At 38.3% G+C, this 14,970-nt stretch overlaps 2 protein-coding genes across 3 annotated transcripts; both read right to left on the bottom strand.

The window, feature by feature from the left end:
* Positions 1–1,776: 1,776 nt before the first annotated feature.
* On the bottom strand, positions 1,777–3,726 carry LOC122277957 (calmodulin-like protein 8). 2 transcript variants are annotated; one of them, XM_043088032.1, is made up of 4 exons: positions 3,496–3,699; positions 3,203–3,360; positions 2,904–2,984; positions 1,777–2,235 (listed from the first exon to the last, which is right to left on the bottom strand). In XM_043088032.1, exons 1-4 carry the CDS (start codon positions 3,584–3,586, stop codon positions 2,098–2,100), a joined length of 468 nt encoding a protein of 155 aa, XP_042943966.1. In that variant the 5' UTR covers positions 3,587–3,699; the 3' UTR covers positions 1,777–2,097. The 2 variants fall into 2 exon arrangements, with proteins under 2 accessions (XP_042943966.1, XP_042943965.1); XM_043088031.1 differs by having other exon boundaries at positions 3,203–3,726.
* Positions 3,727–6,569: 2,843 nt separating this feature from the next.
* Positions 6,570–10,803, bottom strand: LOC122277941. Its single transcript, XM_043088030.1, has 4 exons — positions 10,092–10,803; positions 8,751–9,409; positions 7,846–8,036; positions 6,570–7,049 (listed from the first exon to the last, which is right to left on the bottom strand). The coding sequence occupies exons 1-4, from the start codon at positions 10,780–10,782 to the stop codon at positions 6,674–6,676; spliced, it is 1,917 nt and encodes a 638-aa protein (XP_042943964.1). The 5' UTR covers positions 10,783–10,803; the 3' UTR covers positions 6,570–6,673.
* Between the last annotated feature and the right edge of the window lie 4,167 nt (positions 10,804–14,970).

Below are 14,970 nucleotides of genomic sequence, written 5' to 3'. Positions count from 1 at the left end.
TTTGATTGGTTTTGAAGGCTCACCAAAATGAAACCCACTAACCCATACCGAACGCTTGTTTTTGGGCTTCATCCACCTTTGGCAACGATCAAATATTCTTTAGAATGTTATAAAGCACTTAAGATAAAATAAAAATAAAAATTATAATCTATCGTATTATATTAAAATACGTAAATTAATCATTTTTTAATGGAAAATTTTCGCTTAAATTATTATTTCGTTTGGCCTTAAAGTCATTAGGTGGCCTTCGTTGCATTTTCCTAGGCAAGGTTAGATAACATTATTTATTTATTTATAAGCAACCTAGATAATGATATTTATTCCCTCAAGTAAACTGGGATGCAGCTCTAAAAAGTGATGACAGAAAGTGTGGAATGGGGGTGGTGATCAGAGACAGCTGTAGTGATGTTTTAGCCTCATTATGCAGTTGCAGATTGAATGTTTCAAACCCTGTAATAGCAGAAATTCATGCTCTTTGGAGGGCAATGAAATTATGTGAGGAATTGAAATTCAGTAAAGTGCAGTTGGAGGGAGATGCAAAGTCTGTGATCAATGCAGTTAATAATGCAGAAGAGTGTTGGGAATGGCATGGTCAATTGATAGAGGATGTGAAGTCTGTTTTGAAGAATAGAAAGCAGTGGTCTGTTTTACATGTTAATAGAGTTTGTAATAGTGTTGCACATTATCTTGCAAAAAGTGTTTTATTTGTAGAGGAAGAGAGAGTCTGGATGGAAGATCATCCACAGGAGCTATTAAAAGCTGTGAACTTTGATAAACTTTGTAACTCAGTTAACAAGTAAATTCAATATATGAGGTATTCTTTTAAAAAAAAAAAGAAAAGAATTTTCAATTGATTGGTTTTATCAATTTATGGTACACATAGACAAAATAATAATAATTCAAAGATGTAAAATTGTGATTTCTCTCCTTATATTTATTTTGTTTTAATGAATTACGTATTATTTGTAAATTTCCATTGGGGCAAAACGAGTAGGTTGCGTTTGGAACGAATTGATTGAGATCAACTCAGTTTAATCTCATTTTAAACTTGGTCTAACATATAAATACCACTCTCAAGTTACTAAATTTATCTAACACAAAACCTCTTTACACGTAAAATTCATAACTTTTTTCAATTCAAAACATCTTTATATATAAAACTCATAACATTTTTTAACTTCCTATAAATATATCTAAACTGATTTTAATATTTAAACATATCTAAACTTATTTTAGGTAGAGTCTACAAAACTTACTTTAGCATCTTAACTCACTACTATTTATAAAGAATTTAACTCAGCTTAACATTAATACAGGATTAACCATAACAATCTCTAGATGATGTCTCAACGTTTGAAAACCTTTCTCAAACTGTGCAAAACACGCATTCGCTAGCTGATCAAAGAGAAACCAATGGGAATGCGTGTGTTCGTATATACATGAGAGAGATCATGATGTGCATGCATGCCTCCATTCTTTTCTTACGCGCTTATCAAAATTAAAGAAAACCAATGGTTCAACGCGGTTTTGTAGACTTTGCAAGAGTGGACTTCTATGTTCCAATTTTTCACCAAACATATATATATATATATATATATGAAAATATCTCAACACGTTAATATGAAAGAGACAACTGAACCTATGATCTGATCCAGCTTTCCCACACAGCGGTACGTACGTACTACGTGTTGTTAATATGCATGTATGCATTTCAAAACCATTGTTGGATCAGTACACCGGCTACCAATGAGTTGGAGGATAAGGAAATTAATTAAATAAAAATAAAGAACATAACTAATATATATTTTTCCAGGTGTTTTTTTTTTTTCTGAACACTTAAATCACATGATATTAATATTGTTCAACTACTTGAAAAGAAAGAATACAATTTAGGTTTGAACAGATCAAATGATAATGATTGTCCATGGAGTCATTCTAATTTTGGGTCATTGACACATGATAAAATTACTACTACAACGTACAACAAGAACAGACGACTAGTAATTAATCACAATTATTGATCTTAGGAGGAAATAAGGGTTGAAAATTAATGAATTTGAATAAGAAATTTCTTCAATCATATTGTAGAGGAGTTGCTTATCCGATGTTCATCATCATTTTGACAAATTCTTCGTAGTTGACTTGTCCATCACCATCCAGGTCAGCCTCCCTGATCATCTGTGCTACCTCTTCATCAGTCAATTTTTCACCCAGATTGATCATTACATGCCTTAACTGCACGGAAACAATTACAAAGAGAATCACAGTTTAGTTTTTTTAGGCAGTTAGATTCTCTTGGGACCCGGTTGTCAAATATATTTATATATATATATATATAGAAGATGCATTGAATTTCTAATTAGAATGTGCTAATGTTCATTGCATGCAGAGATCGATGTACTGCCTGCAGCTACTGTCATTTTGATACCACCCCTGCCCATAAATTAATGTAAACTGGGTGGAACATGTGAAATGCTTGCATAAAACATTTTAGTCTATTACACACGATTGTCCATGTAATACATTTTAGCATTAATCATTTCAGCACTGAGGCCCTGATCAGAGACGACCAAGCCATAGAGATCCGTGTCTATAATCCCTGCAGTGTCTGATTTCTAATATTAGAATTCAGCTGAACCTTCACTTATTTCTTCATGAAAGAACATTATTTTTCAATGATGTGTCTGTGGGTCACAGATGTAAACTTGTATTGGTACAATATCATAGGCTTAGCTGTATTCTGAATGTCAGAAATTCTCAGGCTGTCGAGGTCAACACACACGGCGAGGACACAGAACAAAAGTTTGAAGTTTTGTAGAAAGAAAAAAGGTTCTCACTTTTACTTTCATAAAGTTATTCATTCACATGATGTGAAGTGAACGACAAGGGGCAAGCCGACTTACCTCAGTAGCTGATATATAGCCATTTTGGTCCTTATCAAAAACTTTGAAAGCCTCCTTCAGCTCCTCCTCTGCATCAGTTTCCTATAAAAGAGCACAAACATATCCAACCTTAATCAAGATTGGTGACTAAACTACGTTTATTTTTTGGTGGGTTGGATAAGCAAGCAAGTACAAAAACATCATAAAAATGAAAATTTTCAAAATCATTAATTTTCCCTTTTTGTGTTCCGACACATTGACATGACATGTCTGGTTAACGGGTTCACATTGGTACAGTAAAGGTAACTATAATCCGTTACCTTCATTTTTTTGGCCATTAAGTTGAGGAATTCTGCAAACTCAATAGTCCCATTTCCATCGGCATCAACTTCGCTTATCATGTCCTGAAGCTCCTCCTCAGTCGGATTTTGATCCAGTGACCGGATAACAGTCGCCAGTTCTTCAATGGTAATGCAACCTACACGATCAAATGCAACCACAACATGAATATTTAGATACATATTCTTGAAAACCTGTTGTAAATCTAAAGTGCTTATAATTATTATAAACAAGGTAGAACCATAAACGATAAGCATAAAGGAGAAATGCTCACCATCTCCATCTTTGTCGAATAGGCTAAAGGCTTCTTTAAACTCGACAATCTGTTCCTCGCTCAGAACATGATCTGCCATGGTGTTTGCCATTGAATCTCAAGAACGCTCTAAGAACCTTACACGCAAAGGAATCGATGGAGAGAGAACGAGAGAGAGAGCTAGAGAGAGAGAGAGAGATAGAGTATGTTGAGTATAGCTGAAGCCTTAGGTGGGGCTTTAAATAGAACTTTGATACGGTAAGGGTTTCGCAACTTCTTTTCAAATCAATAGTAAAGAAGGTCCAACATTAAAGTCAAATTTATAAGCTGCATGGTGACTGTAGTTTAGAATTACAGACTTTTGCTCTACTATTATTACACGAGAGAATCGTAATAATGTTTCATTCTACATATTGGACTTCATTCTGTGAGGGAATTAATTAAACACAAAATAATTATTAATTAGTTAAAAGTTTTTTTTATCTGGTTTTTCTGCATATTAATGAATATTTTATTTTTTAATAAATTTCGGACAGCTGTAAGGGTTCGGTGTTTAGGAGACAAATAGTATATTCAAAAAGTAAGATGGACTGAGCGATCAGAGGGTATGGGGAGAAGTGTTCTTGGCTCTCAAAATTTCAAGCCCCAGAGAGCACGCTGCGTTGCTTGCACGAGATGAGAGCTTAATATGTTTTCCACTCTCTACGCGCTTCTATAACGAGTGTGATGTACACAACCTTATTTACAATTTTTAAATATTTTTTGCACTAATTTTAAATTAAGACTTGTAGATTTAACAACCAGATATATAGAATATGTTTAATCTATTGTAAGTGTACTCAAAAATAAATTTCAAAAACTTGATTTCATCAGAGAATTTAAAAATTCTCGAAAATCATCTGGTCGAATTTGACCGTTTAAATTTAGAAAGAAATAAATATATTATGTAGACCTTATAATATTTAATGTTGTCTCTGAATAAGCATTTAATATCATGTCTAGATCATTTAATTCAATGAAGTAATTAAAGAGAATCTTAATTGAAACTCGTCATGAGTTCGGTGGAAAAGAATGGTCAATACCATGTAATTTACTTGAGAAGAGAGACATAACTTCTAGACTAATCGTAAGGTAAATTAACTGCTTGAGCTATGATAGGAAATCTTCCATTAAACTACAATCACAAATGAAAGGTTGGGGGGAGTCTCTCTTTCCTTCATAAATGGTATAGACAAACGATATTAATGTGATTGGCTGTCCACGCGGTTTCCTTTTAAGTTATTGCAGGTATTGATTGGGTTAGCCACGTCCCTCCTCTTATTCGGTTCGATGAAACATTGCCGTAGTGCAATGGTTTTGGAGGGAGTGATTAAGGTATAATTTGGTTTTGACAAAGTCAATTAGTTCTCGATGATCTTCTCTGACAACGAACAGGACATCACACGTGGCAGAGTCATTGTTCATGAGCTGGACTTTCAAGTTTCAACCTTCAAAAAGGAGACTCAGACTGGGAATCATAGGTATTGACCAGCGACATTTGAAGGCATTAAGCAGTTCAAAGGTTTGGGTTTGTACAAGTTCGCTTCTCACACATTTTACAAGCTTGACAATCCTTCATTAATAGCATATAATCCTCTGTTTTTTAAAGGAAGAAGGTCTCTGGGTCGTTGTAAATCAACCCAAGTTTGGTGAAACGTTAAGAATATTTATAATGAAGATTATGAATCTTCTCCTAAACTTTCAAATCCCCGGCCATGGCGTTTACGCTTTGGGGAACATTTTGTCGCAGGATGTAACAAACACACCGTCCATGCTTTTGACCGACCACCTTTCATTGGCAACAGCTGAATTGTTGCACCATGAGCAATGAGAACACAAATTTTCTTCTGGATTTACAGAGATGAGATTTTTCTTTGTTGCCTTTTCATCCATTCATCATCTTCTGGCATAAGATCAAATGATTTGACAAATAAATGGATTAACAAGAAAAGGAGGAGGACCCCAGGTCCCCCAACCATCTATGAAAATGGCTTCCCTCATTCCTTAATGATGAATGAAAATTAAAAGTTTCCTTGGTATGAGAAATTGGCTAGGATTATTACATATTTCATCATCTGCGGAATTCTTTATCCCTCACTAAAAAAAAAAAAATAGATAAATAAATAAAAATATGACAAATTCCATCAAGTTTCAAGATCATTGATGCACACAGTATAATGTTGATTGGACACTTTATGGAAATGTAATTACACTAGAGTCATCTACCAATAAATGGGATATAATTATAGGACTGTCATCTTCATGCATACTTCACTTTTCCTAATTTCATTTACTAAGTCATATTCTTTATCAAACATCGACATCCTTAAGTTGTTTGCATCAGTGCTTAGCTCATATTGCAAAATCGAAGCCTTGAAACTTTCTGAATTGTTTGACCCTTTCAAATTACTTCCTTTTTCTTCAGAAAACTCTAGAAATGATCAATGCAATGTATTCCTCGAAATTACCTGAGGTTTTAAAATTACGTTTTATATTCTTCGAAAAAAATATCATTCTTTCACAAGAACATAAAAAAGTCCTGACTTATATAAATAATAATAAAATACATTTTGCACCCTTCAACTACCAAGCATTTTACACCTCACCCCTCAAAAGATCATATTGACACACTACACCCCCTGATCCACTATCTTTTTATCAACTCCGTCGCTTTTCATTGAATGTCATTTTACTCGTGTTGTGTCGTATGGCAACCACTACTGTTGCACAATCATCCAAAACTCAGTAATTATTGTTGATTGGATTAAACTTATACTCATTTCCTATCCGATCCTTTGGATAAAATAAATCGAGCTCTTATTTTCCGCCTCACTTGTTTGTTTCTTTGAACCAGAATAAATACGCACAGCTACATCATATAGACAAAGTTTTTTCTCTTGCAAAACAAGATTAGCTATTATTAATGAGTAAAGTGGGTTGCAAACTCACAAAGCAGATCACAGGGATTCAAAACCCGTATTGACAAGGAAGTTAGAGCACCTCATAGCGTGACCATATAGGGAAAGGGCTCTGTGACTTACGATGAACATATGTACTGAGGAAACATGAACCATGTAACATATACTGCCATCCCTTGCAGCAACAAAGGTAATAATATAAACTAGTAATGTTAATAACAAAATAAAATGAACTACATAGTTTATGACAGCTCAGATGGATTCCGAACTTCCCGCAGTTGGACAGAGTTATCAAAGCAGTGATAAAAACCGTAGTGAGGGTATCTTTCATACCATGTATCTTGTTGCACGTGAGTGTCCCAGTGCTCTCCACTGCTGCTCTTCCCATACTTGTGAACCCATCCAGAGCCATTGTGGCGCTCACCCCATGTTCGATTCCACCTCTCATCATACTGGCCTTCCCACCAAGTCTCTCCCTGTTTGACACCATGACCATTGGGATCAAAGTTTTCATCCCATTTATCACCCCACTTTGTCCAACCATCACCCTCACAACGTTCAGCCCATTTGTCAGTGTATTTCATGCTGCCACCGTGTCCATCATAAGTCTCACCCCACCTGTCAATTGTATCAAAAGACCACATATAAATCTGGGAACAATTTTACCTGGAAAATAGCAAAATAAGTTGTGATCTTTGAGAGGTAACCATTTGTTGACAGATTTTGAATTAGTGAGCAACTATAAACTCCTTGTATGAGAATGTAATACCCCTATAGAAGGCCCAAGCTAGATAGCGTATACTCTAAAAGGACTAGTTAATGATACAATTGAAGCCCCATTGAAACACTATAAAGAGCAAGAACTTCTCCTTCCCAAGTAATGTGGGATCCCATACACCACCTAACCTTATCACTTATCATAATGGGGTATCACAGAGAATTTGACAGGATAGGAAGACAACATGAAACATGACATATGAGAAATGTGAGTACATGCCGTGTGCTTTAAGCTACATCTCAAGGAAGGAAGGTTGTAACTATTTAACCCAGCCACCCTCCATGTTGCACCCTCTAAAGAAGTAATCGAAACAACCTCTATTTAGCATGCTTTTCTGGATCCCCCCAAAAGAACAAACTCCAAAAAAATGCTACTCCAACAATTCAAATTCTCAGAAATTTAATAAAATAAAAGTAGTGCCAATTATACAATTCACTGTTAAGTACATGGTTTTTAAGTTGTTCAAATTAACACTGGTTTTTAAATTTCATCCAAATGCTATCTACTTTTATCTCCAAAGAATCTTCAACGGGCCAAAATGTCTATGGCCACTCTAGGATTGTCATTTTTATAAGTGCACAAGTTTAGAGGACTAGAGTATCAAATTTTATGCAATTTAAACATGAGGTTCGATACCTTTCATGCCAAACATGGGCATGTCCAGCCTCCAGTTGTGTGTTTGGATCAATGCTGCACCACTTGTGTGCCCATTTTTCTGCTTGGCCAGAGGCACTGTAATGTTCCCACCAGTTCTCTTGCCATTCATCACCTTTTCCATTCTTTCCCCACTTGTCTGCAGTTTTCTCAAGATGAACAAGCCCACGATCCTACACAAATTAAAATCAAGACTTCAGTTCTCTCCACTCTATTTTGCCAGAATCAAAAGGAAATATACAAACATAACCATCAAAACAGTTTTATCTTTTAGACTGCAGAAAAAATAGGGAACAACAGAAGCAAGCATTTAGAATGTAATCCATGTCCATGCAACTTATATTGTTGAAATTTAAAGAAAATAAAGCAAGAAGATGAAAAAGAAAATGGAAAAAGTGAAGAACAAAAAGTAAAACCCACAAAAAAAATATATCTCTAGAGATTGTAGCAAATAATATTAAAAACCTTTCAACAGGTTCTACCAGGTTTAATGTTAGTGAAGGCAGCAAATAATCATGCAGTATGAGCCACCAATTAAAGCTATAATTAACTCAACTCAGCTAAGTATTGATTTAAATTAAATTTTGGGTTGGCTCATCAGCTAATTGGGGTCCCCTCAAATGTTGATTTGTACACTACTAAATTTGCAACGCTGCACTATATACCAATGGCCTCAATTCAATCCCTGTTGCATGCTTCTCATGGTACTTGAAACAACTGATGTAGCCTACAGTTTGATTAAGCTACATATTGTAGCAAGGTAACCCATTGGAGCCATCATCTAACACAAACTAGGGTTACCTCTCCATAAATCAGACAGGCAAATTCAATTTGAATAATCCTAAATTTGTAAGAGAGTCATAGTTCAAGAAGAGATTCTTTCTAACCTGACACATCGATTCTCTCCAATATTCGCGCCAAACATTTCCTGTTGCATCACGTCCAGATTTTTCTGAACCAAGTTCCTTGTAGCCAAACTCATCAGCAGCCTCCCAGAACTTCTCTTGCCACTCAACACTTTGGTCAGCACTAACACCCCTGGACATTGTCCACCTGCAAATCACACCATCAGGTCTTTGCTCAACACCTGTCTCCTTCCACCACTTTGACCCATCAGGATTCACTCCATGGGATGCAGGCTCGTCCACCTTATGAAGAGCAAGAGCTACTTCTGCCGCATGTGCAAAAAATTGAAAGCCAAGTTCCTGTTCCTCTTTTAAGGAAGGTGTCACCAGACCAGACTCAGAGGCTTCGACTTTCTCAACCTCAATCAATGACTGAAGGGGTGGAAGAGGAGGGTTGCGGCTGTTTTCAGAGAGTTTACTCTCAAACGGGATTGAGAGAAACTCCACAGACCGTTCTTTCTCAACAATCGGGTTGGTTGGTATTGGATACACAGAAGATATTCCAGCTATCATCGTGTCATTAACACCATCTGAACTTCTATCACCATCCACAGGAGGTGACCACGACCAAAAATCTGGACCAGGAGTTCCATTTCCAGAACTTTCTGCTCGAGACACGAATATGCTCCGGCCCAGAGTACCTGGTTAAATTGAAAGGAACAATTTGCATTATGAAGAACATTGGCTCAAATGTTAGCACAAGAAAACTACCACCATCGAAACTACAATGGAATTGCCTGCATTAGAGAGTCACTGATAATTACCTTCAGCGAAGTATAGGGAACATATAAGTTTGTGATACAGATATTTTTCTGGCTTCAAGTCTCTTTTTATGAAATCATTTATTTTATTTTTTCCATAAAGGAGAGAATGTCAACATGAGTCACAAATAGGACAACATGTAAGGTGATCCAATTACAGACCAACCCAAATGTGCCTCTAATATTCTTTTATTTTATTTTTATATATTTTTTTGTAAGTATTGCTTCTCACCAACGTTCAATTTCTCATTTTCTCCCAAAACCAAATATCACCATGTTGTCAACTTACATTTTTACGGAATGATTAATGATGAAGAACATTATTTGTATTCGGAGGCATGGCCTTGATAAAATATGTTCATACATACACTTACAATGACCAAGCGCCAACGATGATATATTTATTACCCACAAATTTCTCATTTTATTACTTGACCTCGAATATTCTGGCCCCATTTGAAAAAATTCCTAATTAGAAAGACATAATTAAACAATTCCTCGCACCAATCCAAGTTCAGACTAAAAATTCAAAGACTAAACACTCAACGGGAAGTCCGATTACCTTCTTGATTAGCATCGCCACTCACCCCCGAAGTCCCGAAATCGCCGGAGCTCCCGCCCTGCGGCTTAGACCCTTTCTCCTCAAGAATCGAGCGTGCCGCGGCAATGGCTGCGGCGGCCCGATCGATCACTTGCATTCGCTGGACCCGATCCCGCTCCTCCTTGGGGACTTCCAGAATCTTCTGGAACTCCTCGCTCTTCTTCTCGAATTCCTCCAAGCTCCGATTATCAGTCCCAGCGGAGTTCTCGACGATCTTCTGGAAGTCGATGGCCTTCCTCTCTCTATCCACTGCATTCTTCCACATGTCCAAGTACGAGTCCCCGCCATCAGGAACCTTAGCTCTCAACCGTCCTCCTCCGCTCCTCTTTCTTGCTCCCTGGACCAGTAGCACTTTCTCTAGCGCCGGTAATTGATGAAATGGGCGCCTGTACTCGTGCTTGTATGGATGGAGGTGCGAGACGCGTGGATTGACGCCGAGATGGGACGCCATTGTTACAGAAAGGGAGCAAGTGTGAAAGGCGAGAGATGAAGAATGTTGCGGTGCAATTTTTGAAGAACTTGAAATGAGGGAGGGTGGTGAGCTCTCAAGCTGGGCAGTGGGCAGTAGTATACATGTTGATGGGCTTCGTAAAGAGAGATTTTTCGTGTAATTCAAGGAAGGTTGCGATGCTGTTTTGAGGTTGTTGGACATTTGGGCCACAAGAACACGCACTAGATTAGTGGCTTTACTTTTGTTTCTATTTTTGTGTAGACGAAGATTGGTGAGCCTTGTTGTGTGGACACGTGTAATTAAGATATTTGACTTTTCTTCTCTAAAGAAGAAAACCAGATCACGAAATGGACGGTCGTACCGGGTCACGTGGTACATAAATGTAGTTCACGGATCCTTTTCGCTTAAGAAATATCATCCGTGGCCTTATCACATTATGATCATCCGAAAATACAATTCATAGTAAAATCAAAATCAAAATTATTATAAGATCCATGTAATATTTATCTATCTTCAAATCAAATTAAACCATCAAAATATAAGAATTCCTAATATTTGATAAACTCAACCCTACAAAATAATATTAGAACGTTAAAATTAAATAAGTTGAATAAGAATTTCCTGTCTATATGCACTGTTGTGAATTCTATTTTAAAATATTGTTGGATTCATTTATTGTATTTATCTCTTATTCTAAATTTAAAAATTGAATCAAGAACTCTACAAGATCGATTTATCACAACCTAGCCTTAATTTTTAACTCTAGGGAGCACTCACTTGATAAGACGTAGTCGATTGAAGTTGAATCAAATCCTTCATTTGGACTGCACACCGTTGGATTGAACTCCCTTGATTAATAATGTGACGCCCCCAAATCCCCATGCCCGAACACGGGGAAATCGAGACGTCCGGATGGTGACAACCCGGGTCACCATCCCATCGACGGGTGCCAAGTGTGTGCAAAGGCAACAAATGTGCACAAGAAACACGCAGCGGATAACGAAAGTCATAACTAAGTACCAGAATTTTTCTTAACATAATACAAGCTGTTTAAAACATACTTAAATAAAATATTACAAAACACAAATACAGTTTTAAAACCATAAAAGAAAGCATAACATCAGCAACCCGACGGAGCCGCATCCTCGGGCTCAGCCTCCTCCTCCTCATCCTCCAAACCTGCACCAAAAGCTACGGAACCAAAAATGGTTCCGCAGGTAAGTAAAACCCAAACACTACCAGATAAAAACACATAGGACTCAAACAAAATGCATGAAACATGTCCAATGCACAAAGCCCATAAAACCTGATTTTCCACACACGCCAAAAACCCATTTGGCCCAAAAACATATCCTTTCCGAAAAACACGCCAAAAGTCCATTTGGCCCAATATCTCGCCGGAAGTCCATCCGGCCCAATATCTCACCAGAAGTCCATCTGGCCCACGCCAAAAGTCCCATTTGGCCTCATAAACCATTATCCAATTTTAACCGTATGCACCATGACCTCCCCTAGGGGTCATCCGCACACCCTGGCTCCAGTGTCACACCGCAGAGTACCACCACGCATGTGACACCTAACAAGCGATGCCCAGTTCCGCGCCCCGCGCGTGCGTAGCCAAGCATCTTCTAGCCCTCGCCAGCGAAGGGCCACGGAGTCGGTGAGTAGGGCGATGCCCGGTTCCGCGCCCGGCGCGTTCGTAGCCAAGCATCCCCTAGCCCCGCTCCCGTCATCTCTCTCGACAACTCAGGGGACATCACTCAGTTTATTCCGCTCCCGAGTGACCAGAGGAGCTCCACCGAGATAATAACTCATCCCGGCTTGGGCTCGTGATACACACGCACCCGTAAAACCACTCACGCCAATACACAGGCTTTTCACACATGAACAAAAACACACGTGCATGCACCATGAAATGCCATATCAATGCATAATAAAATAATCCAACAATATAAATCAATAAAACAAGTAACTCCGTCCTCCATCCATCCGACCCCCGAAACTCCTCGGACTCAGTCCGGAATCAACAACCAACAACAGTAAAATAATTGAATGAGCAATATATATTTAAATCTGAAAATAGGGTTTGGAAAATACTTACAGCGCTATACAGTATTTTTAGAAAGCTCGCGGCGTTGCAAACGGCGGAGGAAAAGCAACGTAATAGTGTAATTTACACTGTGTCCGTGGGTAATAAATTACCCATTTTTGAACGGGGACAAACCAGGGCTTAGGATTGATAGGGAATGGTTTAGGGATGATTGTGAAGCTATTGGAAGTGGTGGTTGGCCGTGGGTGGCGGCGAAAACGCCGGAAATAGGCCGGAAAACTCAAATCGGAAAGCAAGCTCGTAGGAGCTGTTCCGGTGGTCGTTGGAGGCCGGAAATAGGTGGGTTAGGACGGCAAGGAGTCGGTGATGAAGTGGTGAAGAAATGGTGGCCGGAGGTGGAGAGACGGCGGCGGATCGGAGTAAAATCCGTGGGGAAAGAAATGGCTCTTCCGGCCAAACGGCCGGCCGGATGGGGGAGATATTTGGTGCGAAGGTGCGCCGGAGGGAGGGGGTTCGAACGAGACCGGCGGCGAGCCAAATGGTGGCCGGACGGCGGCGGTCTGGGCAGAAAACAGTTCCGGCGACAGGGGCAAAAACAGAGCAGGTGCAGCCACTTCCGGCGGCTCTCGAAAGCAAACGGCTGGTCCGATGGCTCTGAAAATTGGTGGGGATGATCTATGGTGGAAGGGGAAGAGAATGGTGGTGACGGTGCATCAAACGGTGGCCGGACGGCGGAGAACCGGCCGGTCAAAGGGGCAGCGACGGGATGGATAAATGAGAGAAAAACGCACGGGGAGGGGTCGACGCACGGAAAGAAAAAGGGAGGAAAAAAAGAAAGAAAAAGAAAAAGAGAGAAAAGAGAAAAAGAGAAAAGGGAAAAGAGAAAAGAAAAGATGTAGGAAATAAATGAGGTCCAGTCCTCACTCCGGAAACCAAAACAGATCCGCCGAAAACTAGATTAAAATCGTAAAACTAAATAAATTAAACACAACATCCAATAAATTAAAAAAAAAACTAATTTAAAACACAATAATTTAAAATAAATAAACCAATATATTAATTAAATTAAAAACAACCCTTCAGTGAAAATACACTCAAAAGCGGGTCATCACATCCTCCCCTCCTTAAAAACAAATTTCGTCCTCGAAATTTGCAAGATCAACTACCAGCGCCCAAAAAGATACCATAAACAACTCCGATTATACTTGAGAAAATCATACCATAAACCATTTCCACACAAGTATGAAGAATGCACTTCCTAAAAATACTCCTATAAGCAACTCCATCATATTCGCACTAATCTCCCAGAAATGCATCACGTCTAGAACTCTTAAAGCGGCCACGCCAACCGAAATCACCATATCTTGGTAATCTAGTAGTCACTTCCAAAATAAATCATCAATAACTATCATTTGCACAACTAAAATATTACCCTCCAATTACAAGTACCTGCTCGAAATTTCGAGTCGTCACTAATTACCCAAATTCAGCACAAAATTTAAATACCTAACTATCTCCAAAAATCACGTTTCCGTGCGCACTCTGATAACCCGCCAAAATGCAAAAGACTATATCCTCATAAATTAACACCCTTGAATACAAGTTAACTCTTAACACCTGAAAGCAAGAAAATCCTTTATCACATTTTGATAGAAAATATAGTCTCCCAAAATCATGAATTATCACCCCTATCCTTCAATTATCTCTAGCTACCTTAATCAAATCAAAATTCCGCAATGACACCCATGATCATCAACAAAAAGACAATATCAATCAATTGCAACTTCCAAATTAAAACAAGCAACATTACCTCCAATACGCCAATCTCATCTAAGATAGAGAACATAAGGCTCGGATCCATCCCGACCAACTAATAAAGCACCTATAACACCTACCCAACAACTTACACTTTCAAGATCATCACCTAAATTCTAAATATCGTCTAATTTAGAGATGACTAAGTTCACTACTAACCGCGAATGAATTCACCATAACCTTAATGAACCCTTCTTGAAAACTCACTCACCTACTTCCATTCCCATAACTCTAGTAGTAGCACGACTATTTCCTTCAATTGTATACAAAATCAAATCTCAAGATAGGCCATGTTGTTCAAATCTCCAATCCATCCAAAACTATTAAACAACATTCAAGGATCCTACTGCTTTATTACTTCATACATATGATCATGCTACCCGCCTTTGATGCATAAGTTTCAACTTCCAAAATTTTCAAGATTACATACCACACATGGCGACCTAACAACTCCTTTCAAGTTAAATAACCATATCCCCAATTCTCCCAACTAGATACTTGATCTCCAAAGAAAAGTATAGCCT

Source organism: Carya illinoinensis, chromosome 1 (assembly GCF_018687715.1).
Source record: "Carya illinoinensis cultivar Pawnee chromosome 1, C.illinoinensisPawnee_v1, whole genome shotgun sequence".
In the NCBI taxonomy this organism is placed as follows: Eukaryota; Viridiplantae; Streptophyta; class Magnoliopsida; order Fagales; family Juglandaceae; genus Carya; species Carya illinoinensis.
The sequence above is the reverse complement of the archived record's forward strand: the minus strand, read 5'-3'. Positions and strand labels throughout refer to the sequence as shown.